This window comes from Castor canadensis, chromosome X (genome assembly GCF_047511655.1).
Source record: "Castor canadensis chromosome X, mCasCan1.hap1v2, whole genome shotgun sequence".
Taxonomy (NCBI): domain Eukaryota; kingdom Metazoa; phylum Chordata; class Mammalia; order Rodentia; family Castoridae; genus Castor; species Castor canadensis.
This window is the reverse complement of record NC_133405.1, coordinates 145,111,867-145,125,604: the sequence shown is the minus strand read 5'-3', so window position 1 is coordinate 145,125,604 and position 13,738 is coordinate 145,111,867. Positions and strand designations below refer to the sequence as shown.

General features: G+C 36.6%; 1 protein-coding gene across 2 annotated transcripts in view; it reads left to right on the top strand.

Moving 5' to 3' along the window:
• Positions 1 to 13,738, top strand: part of LOC141419897 (polyserase-2-like) — a 57,892-nt gene that overhangs the window by 42,362 nt on the left and 1,792 nt on the right. Inside the window, exons 3-10 of one of the 2 annotated variants that reach the window (XM_074064126.1) lie at positions 7,327 to 7,512; positions 8,028 to 8,196; positions 9,548 to 9,807; positions 9,965 to 10,098; positions 10,220 to 10,520; positions 11,859 to 11,994; positions 12,336 to 12,583; positions 13,381 to 13,514. In XM_074064126.1, coding sequence (XP_073920227.1) covers positions 7,327 to 7,512; positions 8,028 to 8,196; positions 9,548 to 9,807; positions 9,965 to 10,098; positions 10,220 to 10,520; positions 11,859 to 11,994; positions 12,336 to 12,583; positions 13,381 to 13,514 — 1,568 coding nt within the window. Of the gene's footprint in view, positions 1 to 5,255; positions 7,513 to 8,027; positions 8,197 to 9,547; positions 9,808 to 9,964; positions 10,099 to 10,219; positions 10,521 to 11,858; positions 11,995 to 12,335; positions 12,584 to 13,380; positions 13,515 to 13,738 lie in introns of those variants that run through there. The other variant, XM_074064125.1, reaches the window with a different exon arrangement.

Sequence of the window (13,738 nt, the reverse complement as noted above, 5' to 3'; positions counted from 1 at the left end):
AGCCTGAAATTTCAATCTCAACCTTTGTAGCTATCTCCTAGAAACTTACCTTGCATTCACACTTTCTTGAACCATGATGAGAGCTCCACTTTGCTTCTATAAGTTTTGGGGATTGGTTTTTTACTGCTGCGGTGGTAAGTTATATGTAATTGGGAATTTCTTCATGACTTTACTAAGACTTTGTCTTAGTACTTGGTTTTTGTTTTCCATCCAACTTTAAAGTATGTTCCTTTTTTTCCCCTTGTCTTTGTCACTTAGCTAATTTCCTATTTTTATTTCATGATCCTATTTTATCTTATCCTACATTTTGTTCCCCCTTACTTTTACCTCTTCTCATTCTTCCTCCTATTTCCCTCTTCATCAAACAAAAAAAAATAGGTTGACATTTCTCATTAATCATTCAACAAGATTTTTTTTATGGTATGTTTACCTCTTCCCCATCTGACCCTTTATAGTACCTAATTCTCAAAAGCAGTGGTTAAACTCATTGACCCCAACGATTGCCCCATTGTCAGCAGCCAGCAACATCCCATGGCTAGTGTCCATGGATGAAACTTGCCAAGGCATTATTCTGAGTCGGTGGTGGATCCTGTCCACAGCTAGCTGTCTGACTAAATTGTGAGTATAGCTAAAACCATAAGAAAAAGAACCATACTATGTACACATTTTAGAACTGCTTTATTATTATCTACATTCACATTGAACATTAATGCAGTAAAGGGTTTTTTGTCTTGTGTGAAATTACTGTAGGAATGTTTGATGGTTTAAAATTTAAACACTATTCAAGGTAAAAGTACAGTAATACAAAGTAGAATGTCATTGGATTACACTGTTAAATAAGTAAAGACATTACACTGGCAAACAATTATGTTTAAATGAGACCTTATTGATTTTTTTTTACTTTAATATTACTGTATTATTCTTCACCTTTCTATTCCATTAGAAAGCACTTGCTCTCTGATATTTCAGGAGTCATTGACCAAGAAGGTATTTTACTTGGCCATAAAATCTGCCTGCATCCCAGTTTTAATCCACAAGATGGAAAAGATCCAGTCAAAGGAGGCATAGGAGTGGTCCTCCTGCAGTACCCTATTAGGAGGAAAGAAATTCCACTTTCTCACGCTTATAATATCTTCTGGAAAAGCTGTTATAACTGCCTGTACAGACACTGCAGAGTATACCAATATCAGAGTAAGCCACAAAAATCATATTCTGCTGTATCATGTCGTTCATAAAATTGATATTTTTAAAAAAGCAAATTAGTGGAGAAATAAAACAAAGTTCATGAAAATCTTATAAACAATTGGGTCCATATTACTCCACTTTGCAAGAGCAAACACAGATAATATCAGTGCTTAAAATTAATGTCTATTCACTATAAAGAAAACAGAAAAACAAGTATATGAGAAATACAAGTTGAAATAAATACATATGAAATAACAAGGAATTAAATGTCAAAGTACTTCACAAAATCCATGTAATGATTTAAAGATATACTCTATGAATCTTAGGAAGGTATGCTATAAAATGAGTACAAGACAGAATAACCCATATCTCACATCCTTCCATCTCTGCTCCTTCAGAACACAATAACTTTGGGACCAGTATCAGGAAGTTATCAGTTAAGCTTCTGGACCTCTCATTCTGCCACCATCAACATATCCACATGGCTAAACATAATAACTTATGTATCTGGAGTCAGCCCCAAGAAGATTGCTGGGTACTTACTGTAAGGGCAAAGTTACCATTGGGGTTGTTTATAGAAATACATGTAAAATTCTGTAAGGATTGATAGAGACATTTATACTAAGATAACAAAGCAGGAATATTTTCATTGAGAAAACACTGAGAAGTCGGGAACTTACAAAAATACCTTTAGAAACAATGAGAAAAATAAATTGGTGGTTAGCGTCTGGGATTGGGTTTTTAACTCTTTAGCAGGAAATCCATTGCCAGAGCCTTTGTCTGACAAAGTCATACCTTTTAGGTCCCAGACTGAATCTTCCTCAGTAAATCTATGGCCACTGATGGTATCTGATATAATCACACCACTACGGTTTCAGAGTGAACCTGTATCTAGAAATCTGTGGTCAGAATCTGTAACTGATACAATCACACCAACAAAGCTTCTTCTAGAATCTCCACCAGTAAGTGTAAGGACAGCGCCTTTATCAAATAGAATAAAACCACCTTGGTTCCAGGCTGAATTAAAAGGAGTACATCTATGGACAATACTTGTATCTGATACAGTAACAATACTGTGGACTCAGGCTGCATATCCAGGAAGAATTTCCTGGACAGAACTTATTGCTGATATATTCACAACATGGACTCAGTCTGAATTTCTAACAGTAAATCCCGGGATTCAATCTGGCTCTTCTGCATTCACACCGTGGCACCAGGCTGGGTCTCCAACAGTAAGACATTGGACACAACTAACATCTGATTCAGTTTTAGTGTGGAACCAATCTGCTGCATCTACACTAAATCACTGGACACAATCTAAAACTGATACATTTACAGAGTGGACAAATAGTCAATTCACAAACGTCAAGCATCCAACAGAAGCTGTATCTAATATATTGAATCAAGCTGAAATTGCAAAAACAAATTCCTGGACAAAACTTGAAGCTGATACTGTGTTACAGGTGGCTCAGGCTAATTCTGAAATCATCAATCCATGGATACAAGCCATAGATAATACAGTAACACCATTGGTTCAGGGTGTTTCTTTAGCAAAAAGTCCTTGGACACAGTTTGAATCTGATATAATCACAACGTGGACTCAGACCCTAATACCAGCTGTAAATCCATTGACGATGACTGTAACTGGTAGAGATACCCTGTGGAGCCTAGCTGAAATTATGTCAGTAAATTCTCAGGTACAATCTGCAACAGAAATATTCACACAATTGATTCAAAACCAAACTATTGCAGCAAGTGTCTTGACACACTCTATATTTAATCAAGTCATTCTTTTTAACAAGGCGGTTAGCCCAACAACAAATCACTGGACAAAGCCTGAAGCTAATACAATAGCAATGTGGACACTGGCTAAGTCTCAGAAACAAAAGGCCTGGACAGAAGTTAACTATGAAATAGTCTCATCATGGAATCCAGGCAAAGTCTCAGAAGTAAAGATTTGGACACTGCCAGAGGCTGGTATATTCAAGCATCAAGCTGCATCTAAAGCAGTAATTCCTATGATAGAGGATACAGCTAAAATTGTCAAACAGTGGACACAAGCTGAATTTCCAGCAGTAAATACTTGGGCAGAGTCAGTAGTTGATATAATTACAACATGGACACAGACAGAATCTTTAGCAACAAATCTTTACACATTTCTACTTGATAAAGGCACACTGAAGACACAGACTAAATCTCCATTAATAAATACTTTGAACCAAGAAGAAACTATAACTGTCAAATCCAAGATACAGACTGAATCTCCAAAAGTAAATATCCAATCAGAATTTAAGACTCCATTTATATCTCCTTGGGTTGAGTCTGAGCCTGGGGAAGGCACACCATGCATTCATGTGGAAGATCAATGGACAGGTCCTGTAACTGAAACAGTCAAATTGTGCAGACAAGTTATTTCTACAACATTTAATTCCTTCTTAAGAATGGGAAATATAGCAACTGCATGGTTTAAGGCTGAATCTCCACAAATAAACCCATGGAAGAGTGCTAAAGCATCAGAAGTCATACACAGGATACAGTCTGAATCTTCACCGGTAGAATCCTTGAAAGAAGCTCAAATATCTAAAGTCATACCCTGGACAAATGTTGAATATTCAACATTATCTGCCTGGATAGACAACAGAGATTTGAAAGTAATATCCTGGATAAAGACTGAATATCACCCAATAAATACCTGGTCAGAAGTTACATCTTCAAACACCATACCCTGGACCCAGGTTGAATTTCCACAAGTAGATCCCTTTCCAGTGTCCAAGGATTCAAAATTCATACCTCGGACCCAGGCTGAATCTCTACCAGAATATTCCTAGATAAGGGCAACAATTTCAAAAGAATCCTGGATCCAGAGGGAAGCCCCACAAGGAAACCCCTGGACAAAGGCCACATCTTCAGTAGCCATACACTGGACTCAGGATGACTCTGAATCAGTAGATCCATGGATACAACCGATACAGGTTACATATTCAACAGTAAATACCCGGGCACAGCCCTCATTTAATACTATCATATTACGGACCCATTCTGAATATCCAGCAGTAACCTGGATAAAGTCTATATCTGAAACACTTGCACCATTGATACAGGATGAATTTCAAATATTAGACCCTTGGGTACAATCTGTATCTGAAAAAGTGATGTCCTGGACTCAGGCTACACCTACATCAGAAGAACTTTGGAAAGAAGTTGTATTTCCTACAATCGCCCCATGGGAACAGAGTGTGTCTCCATCAGTAATTACCTCCACACAATCTGCATTTGAAGTAACCACCTCATGGACCATGGCTAAATTTCCAGCAGTAATTAACTGGATGCAGGCAGGTCCTGATGCACTCATGTCATGGACCCAGAATGAATCTCTAGAAATCAAGACATGGGTAGAGGACACAATTTCCACAATTGAACAGAGAACCAAAGCTGAATATTCATCTTTAAATCTAGAGACACAGATTATAACTTTCAAAATCACAGTGGGGATATTAAATGAATCGACATCAACGAAATCAGGGTCAAAGGCTATAGCTTCCAAAATCACAACAGGCATCCAGGCTGAGATTTTAGCAGTCAAAACCTGGGCAGAACCTGCAGCTTCAATAGCCACAACTTTTAAACAGACTGCCTCTTCCACTGTAAACTTTTATGTACAGATTGGAACTGACAAAGGCACAATTTCAACAATTCTTGAAACTGAAGCCAAGAAATCTTGGCTATTGCCAGAAGTTAACACATTCAGAACGTCAGTGCAACATCAGACAGATAATACCAAACTCTTGGTTCAATCTGAAAATCAAGCATCTCTTCTGTGGACACATTCTGAAGTTGAAAACAGTAGTCCATGGACCTTACCTGAATTTGGAACAATCTTATCCTGGATAGTACCTGTGCATGCAGCAGCCATATCTTTGCCACAGCCTGACTCTTATATTAGCAAAGCTTCATTTAAAATTCAGGCAGAAAAACCATGGATTCAAACAACCTTTCAAACACTCAGTACTTTCACATCATTTAGTGACAAAGTACAGCTCCAGGCCACACATAAAATTGCTACAGTCATGTCATGGATCCAGTTCAAAATAGGTACATTAGACTACTGGACCCAGTCAGAATATACAGTAAAATTGTGGACTATTTTTGAAACTGGTACAATAAGACCATGGAGCCAAAGTGAAACAAACACAGTCAAGCCCTGGACCCAACCTAAAACTAGTACAATCAGAGCATTGACACAGGCTGAATCTCAACAAGTTAGGTACTTGTCTTTGCCAGTACCTGAAACAGTGACACTATTGTCACAAGCTGAAATGGAAGCAGCAAAACACTTGACCATGTCTGATATGAATACTGTTGCACCATGGTCCCTAACTCAGAATGATACAATAAAGCAAATGACTCAAATTGAATCTAAAAATGTTCTTTCTTGGTTTCAGCCAGAAAGGACAATAGCCCATCCCTGGATCCACCTTGAAACTAATGTAGTCAGACCTGGATACAATTCTGAAGGCAATGCTGTCCAAACAAGAATCACTACTGAAACCAATACAGTCAGATTCTGGACCTCTTCTGAAATAAAACTTTGGACCCAGTCTGAATCTCAAGCAGTAAGTATGTGGCCTGAAGATAGCAGAGCCACACTTTGGTCTCTAACTCAGAATGATACAATTACATCTTGGTTCCAATTAGAATCTCAAAGGATACTTTCTTGGGCCCAGTTTGAAGGTGGTATAACCAACCCTTGGACTCAGCAGGAAACTGCTACAACTAAACTATGGACCCAATTTGGAACTTTAAAAATTCTTTCCTGGACCCCACCTGATACAATAACATACTGGTTCCATACTCAAATAGATTCAATCACACCCATGAGCCAGCCTCAAACTCAAAAATTCCAAAGTTGGATGCAGACTATAACTCAAGTACGAAAAATTTCACCTGTGACTGAAGTTGATACAGTAATACCTTGGTTACAGTTTCAAAGTAACACAGTTAGATCCTGGATTCAACTTTATTCCCAAACAGTGAGTCTTGGGACCCATACTGAAGTTGGTATAATTGGGCACTGGACTCAGAAAAGAATTGCTACAGATAACCTTGGGACCAACTCTGAAACTCAAGCAACCAGACCCTGGGACAAGCAGGAAGCTAACACAGTCAGAACTAGGTTCTACCTTCAAGGAAAAACTGTCAGACTGCAGACTTATTCAGAATTCGGTACGTTCAGTACTTTCATCCGATCTGAAATTGGCACAATTCATCATGATTCTTTTATGATCCAGTCAAAAACCCAAGAAGTCAGACCCTGGACCCAGTCTGAAATTGTTATGACTAGATACTGGGTTTTGTCTCAAGTAGTTAAACCACAGACAATGCTAAAAGGAGGAGCATTTACACCCTGGATCCAGTCTGAAACTCAACCAGCCACACCATGGACCAAGCCTCAAGTTAATATAACATTCTTTTCTATTCCTGTATCTGATAAATTCAGAACCTGGATCCAACCTAAAACAAAACTACTGCATTACAAAGCTGACATAATTGTATCACTGATTTCTCCTGAGACTGGAACAACTGGAAAAACTCTGCTAATTGATCATTTGGATAACAAGTCTAAGCTTGTCACATTTTTACCTGTTGAGACTATTTCTACCGCACATCAGTATTTTATAACTTTGTCAACAGAGATAAGTACCATAGAAAGAAAAATTAAAAGCAGTTATCTCCAGCCAAGCCAGCTCACAAGCATTTTCCTTCTTACCCTGTCAAGCAAGTGGTTTCCTAGTATAATTGGTCACAAGAACTTTGGCAGCATATTAGAAATTATTGACACAAAAGGAAGCCTTGATGTTCTTTCTGTCTCTCTTAGTTATCTTTCCCCAGGCTTTTCCTTCCTTGTTTCTTGTTCTCTTACATATCCATGTACATTGTTCCCTTCCTGTTTAGTCTTTTCTTCTTGTCCTTATCTTTCACACTGTGTTTTCCCATCTTGCTTCAACTTTTCTTCTCTGGCCTTCTCTCCTGTGCTTTTGCCCTCAACCTCTTCTGATAATCAGCTCCAGGAACTGTCTTTCTCAAAGTTTATTGAAGATACTATTTTTTCTCACACTTTCTCATCCCTGCATGCTCCTCCAGCAATAAGTTTAACAAAAGAGTTTCCCCTGATGCCTGGATCTCTATCTGGACCCAACTATAAGCATCAGTCTGGACAACAGCCTCTCAATGTTTCCCTGGCTGAGTGTCGCCTAGATATGATTTGGAAAGACAATCTCCAGGCTCTCTGGCTCTTCAAGACAGCTGCTGTTTCTCACGAGACCACAGGCAAGTTAAATATAGTCATCTGTTTGACTTACTACCTTAGATAAACAGTCTTTTTGAAGCCAGCAACCAAAATTTCTGAGTAGATCACAAAAGGTTTTCATAGATTTTTGTAGGATTAAATTGAAGATATTTTTCTGAACCAATAGTTAAGAGATCTCTAAATATTGAGAGATTAATACCTTATTTTTCCAGTAAGGGCTTATGAGTTAAGTTTTATAAGTACCACTCCTTTCAGAGCATAATATTACAAAAATATCTGATTGCTTAAATAGATTCTATTATTCTACTTGAGGAGCGAACAGAACAAGTCAAATTATCTTTATCAGGAGAAGTATACAGATACGCTCTGTTACTATACCTAAGTTTATTGTGAATTAGGAAAATAAACCCAAGCATTTCCTCAAAGTTCAGGACATCAAATTTTCAAACTCGTTCCTAAAATAGAAAGTCAGGAAATTCAATGAAGAGGATAATAATACTAACTTTACTCTGTTATACATGTGGATTCATTCTAGAGTGCGGATTACGCCCTGGCCTTGTCTCCCGTTGTCCCAATTGCTGGGAGGCAGAAACAGGTGAATTTCCCTGGATGGTTTCTCTGCATCTCTCTTTCTCCCATTTTTGTGCTGGCTCTATTTTGAATGAACAGTGGATTCTTACCTTAGCAAGATGTGCCAATTTCATGTAAGTCTGGGTAAGCCATCTCAAGGTTAATGTATCATAATAAAGTGATGAAAAATTTATGATTTTTTAATGGATACATTTCTTTGAACAAACTAGATGTTCTTTATTTATATAATCAAATTTGATGAGTCTCCTTTTCTATAGAAATGATTGAATTGTTTTCTTAACAACCATTTCCGATTTTATTCTTTTTTCCTCATATACCACTAAAATTTATGTTAATATGTTTCTTGGGGTTAATTTTAGTATCCAAATAAAAAACATTGTGAATTGTAAAATTATGTCTTGCTTTTATATAATTTCACCTATCTAGAAGATGGCAAGCATGCTATTCCTTTAAAGCATGCTATAACCTTAAATTATAACCTATACTTACACATATTACTTTTTGATTTTATAAAGAGGCAAAAGCAACATGGATTCAGTAGAAATCATACTTTATATTTTGAACTTTGAATATTTAGTATGTATTATGATATTCTGTTATGATACTAGTCAGTAGTAGTGAGTGGTAGCTCCCAGTAGGCCATGCAATCACATAGTCATTATGACAAGCATCTGTGTTACCCACTGTGTTGCTAAGCTATACATGTTAACAACCACTGCTGTTAATTAAGTTTGGTGTATGACAGTATTTTCAACTTACAATGTTTTCAACTTAAGATTGGTTTATCAGAATGTAACCTCATAACCAGTGGATAGGCATTTTATTAGAGTTTCTGTTTAGCTTTTTATAACTCCAGATATGCTGTCCTAAAAATTCAATTTATCAATCTATATTTTGATACTATTTAGCTCAAGATTTCTGGCAAACATTTTATTTTCTTATTTTAACGTACTGAAGTAGAACCATTAATATAGATAAGAGAAACAGGGCTCATGTAGAAAAAGTGGTCGAACTCTCACAAGTTCTGTGAGATATTTCAGTTCCTAATTTTCAAAATTCTTATGAGTAAGTATTAAGCACATTAAATATTAGGGAGTACAATAGTGTAGGTTAATACTTTTTAATAAGGATACTGACAAAGTAATTTACTTCTCATTTCTTTTTTTGATGGTATTGGGATTTGAACACAAGGCCTCATTCTTGCTAGGCAGGTACTCTACCACTTGAGCTACACTCCACCAATACTTTACTTCTCATTTCTGAAGATGTTCATGCCTACTGAGCCTAAGGATGACCTAATATCATTAATAATGTCCTAGTGTTAAATACATGTGCTGACTGAATAGGGAATAGGAATAGTATTTTGGTGCTTACATGGACCCTATCTGATTCATATGATCTAAGGGTTTTTTTTTCACATTGAAATTTAGAAATAATAATATTTCTAATGAATTTTCCTTCCAGAAAAAGCTCAGAAGCTCTGGCCTTGGTCCAAGTGGGTCTTATTGATCTACAGGATCCTACCCAAGCTCAGACTGTTGGTATTGATCGTGCCCTGCCCTACTTAGGACCCAAAGGACCTCCTGGACCTGGGCTAATCTTTCTGAAGCAGCCACTACATTTTCAACCCCTGGTTCTTCCTATTTGTCTGGAGGAAAGTTTGGAGCAAGAGAAGAATATACAACTGTATGACTGCTGGTTACCCAGCTGGTCCCTCATGAGAGGTGAATAATGAAAAAGGCACTGGATTAGAATGGAATGATATGTTTGGAAAAATAGTAATATCCTTTCTTGAGTAACTGAGCATTTATTATATTTCTCTAATCTAGTCTAAAGCAAATCAACAAAATTCACAAACATTTCTTCTCTGTTTTCCATCAGGAAGTCCTGGAATTTTGCAAAAAAGGCACCTAAACATCCTGCAAGCCAGCACTTGTGCCCAGTTTTGGCCCAAGCTGAATGAATTTACTTTCTGTGTGGAGGCCAAGAAAGCTATGGGGGAGGCTGGCTGTAAGGTGACAATTAAAGGGAATGTGAAAGTCAGAAATAAAAAGGATTATCCTTCAACACCAAGATACCTCCTACCATCCTTCAGATAATCAATTGATACTCTGTTCTGTTCCCTCTTTCTTACAGGGTGACTTGGGGGCACCTTTGGTGTGCCATATACAACAAAAGGATACATGGGTACAGGTGGGAATCTTGAGTCACTTTGATGAACATTGCACAAAGCCCTATGTCTTCAGCCAAGTGAGCCCTTTCATTTTCTGGATCCAGGGAGTTACACGGCTCAGCCATGCACCATGGTCCCAACAAGGACCCATAACTACCTCTGCTTCCATCTCCCTTTCAGTCTCTCCTGCTAGGAATGCTTCAGTTTTAACCTCTACAACTGCTTCTATTCGACCACACTTCATTTCTCTGCCACAACCTCAGAGTAAGGCCCAATAAAATTATAGTAAGAGAAGTATAAGAAGGAAATTAACAAGGGATTGGAAATACAAAAGAGTGAAAGGAGAAGAGAAAACTCTTTTCTTGAGAAATGAGAAATGCATATTTTTAAAATTTATGAAATCTTTGGAGTGATTTATTTATTGGTCTAAAAAGGAACGTCATAGTTAACAATACTGTTTAACTTTCATAATGTTATAGAATATAGATGCCAGTGGTTATTAATATAATTATCTTCATTGATTACTCTGACATGTAGAATATTGCAATAACTTATCAACTTCTCGGGAGCAAAAAAGAGTAGGGCTAACAATGATACTCAAAAACTTATTCTTCTAACAGAGAGTACTCTTCTACTACTATATAGCACCTTGCATATGTGTTACAATAATTTTTATTAAAGACGTTTTGTTTTGTTGTCAGTGATAAATAATGATTTGCAGGCTCTTGTGTGCATTTATTTTACATTAGGGTTATTATCTTTCTTCTTCCCTTGACTATTCTGAAACCTATCACAATATCATCAATGACTATTTCTCATTGTTTACTTGATCTTACTGCCTTTGAAAAATATTTCAGTCCCAGAGTCTGTGTTTTAATCTGCTTAATAAGTATTTACTAGCTATCTCAAGTTGCCATATTATAGTGAATAATGATTTTTAAGCATAAGTGAGGCCATATCATTTCTTTGGTGATATTCTTCAAATCCTTTCTCACACAGATGAAGAAGTCTACAATCAGGATCTTATTTATGATTTTACCTTCATCTTTATCACTTTATTCTTTTTATAGTCAGATTGTTTTCATAAATTTTCTTTTTATCTAGGATTCATTAATCGTACAAGAGGATTTCAAGTGAAAATTCCATATATGCATACATTATATTTTGGTCAAGTTCTCTGTGCCCCCTTCTACTGCATATGAGTGAAAATGTGATACTTGGCTTTTTGAGCAGGGCTTATTTCACTAAATGTGATGAGCCCTAGTTCTACCCGTTCCTACAAATAGCATAATTTCATTCTTTTCTATGGAGCAGCAATCTTTCATTGCATATATATTCCCACTCGTTGACTAGAGACAATTTAAAATTGCTCTATAAATAAACAATGGGTATAGAAAGATAAGAGGAACTTTTTTTCAGGGAAATATCATAGCTGCAAAAGATACAGAAGCTCATGTTTCTAAGTCAAATTTTGAAATGTCAATGTGTTTTAAATGGATTGAAACATTTAAAATTAGAAAGCTATAACATTCTATGAAATTTATTCTTACTGGCTTTTTTTGCTTCTTTTTTTTCATTTGTTGGTTGGTTGTTTTTGCTCAGCTTCAGCAGACCGTATTTCTCTGCGATATACTATGCCTTGGCAGGTTATGATCATCAGTTGTGGCAGTCAAATCTGCAGTGGCTCCATAATTAGCAGCTCTTGGGTTCTCACTGCTGCCCATTGTGTCAGGAACATGTAAGTTTATGTCCTGCTTCTTCAAATACTATATAATCCATTACCACCAAGTCAGTTTGTTTAAGCCTTCTTTGGGCAAATTTTGCTTTCTTTGTCCCCAAATCACCTCTTAGGTCCATTACTTATTTGTTTCAGGCAAACATTGAGTTGATTTAACATGTACCTCTATTAGTATTTTCTTCCGAAATCCTATTTCCCAAGTACTAACTTCTTGGTATCTTGATTTCTGTGGAGGTGAAATGCAAGGCTCATGTACCATATCTTAAAAAGACAAATGTGGTTTTTAAGAGTACAGGTTCTGTAGTGAATCCATTTTAAGTAATTTCTATGTATCCACATAGGAATCCAGAAGACACTATAGCGATACTGGGCCTTAGGCATCCTGGGGCACCTCTGAGAGTTGTTAAAGTAACTACGATCCTACTTCACGAGAGATTCTGGTTGGTGAGTGGAGCAGCAAGAAATGATCTGGCTTTGGTACTCCTTCAAGAGGGCCAAAATTCCATTCAGATGTTAGCACCATTGGGGCACTTGAAGAATCTAAATAGCTCAGAATGTTGGCTTTCTGGGCCAAGAATTCTTAAACCAGGTTAGTGATTGTTTTGCTCATTAGGAGAGTAGCTTTAAAAAAATAAGGATTATACTTTTAACTTAAAGTTTAATAAGTCTCACAACAATTGTGCATATACCTAATTTTAGGAACTTAATTCAGATTAGAAACCTATTTGTACATGTATTTTTATTTCATTCAATGATTGTTTTGATGATGACTCAATAGGATTTTAAGGATATCGTAAGAGGAAGTTTATATGAACATTCAAATGTTGTAAATAAAACAGGGATGATTAGGTTCCAAACTCTTCTAACTTTGGAAAAAAGTTCTGTTTTGTTTTGGCATGTTTAGGAAATTGAATATTCACTTGAATTGGAATTTGGAGGGCTTTTTTGGGGGGGTGGTTGCTATATTAGGTTGAACTCAGGGCATTCACTGTGAGCCACTCCACCAGCCCTATTTTTATAAAGGGTTTTTTGAGATAGGGTCTTGTGAACTATGTACTTGGGCTGGGTTTGAACCACAATCCTGATCTCTGCCTCCTGAGTAGCTAGGATTACAGACGTGAGCTATCAACACCCAGCTGATTTATAAATCAAAATATACAACTTAATTTTCAGGAAATGAAATTTAAAAGTAATTATATTTGCTAAAATGACTCAAAAGAAATGTAAAATGAATGGAATGATTTGAAGGTAAGAAGCTAATGGTAGTGATAAGAAAATCAACAGAACTTCTTAGCATAATAACTTAGAGGTACATGTTTAAATCATCTTCTTAGCTGCTTCACTGTAACCTATATATTTAACTATTTGTACATTCTATTTTCCTAGGAGAGACAGATGAGAACCCAGAAATATTACAGATGCAGGTTATGGGAGCTTCAAGCTGTGCCTACCTCTACCCAGACATAGGCAGTTCTATTGTTTGCTTCATTACTCAGGCCAAAGGCTATGACACAAATATGGTGAGCAGATGAGGTTTATTTTCTTTCCTTTTTTTTCAGAATCATGAAACTATAGCTTGTCCTCCTATAAAAATTTATCTTTGAATGATAAATATAAGAAAGTGAACACTTACTCAGTAAGAGTGAACACATGTTAAATAAATTGTAGAACTTCTAAATATGCTAATAATCTATATTATATCTGACACGTGCTCTTTATAATATATTCACATAAAACAACTGTT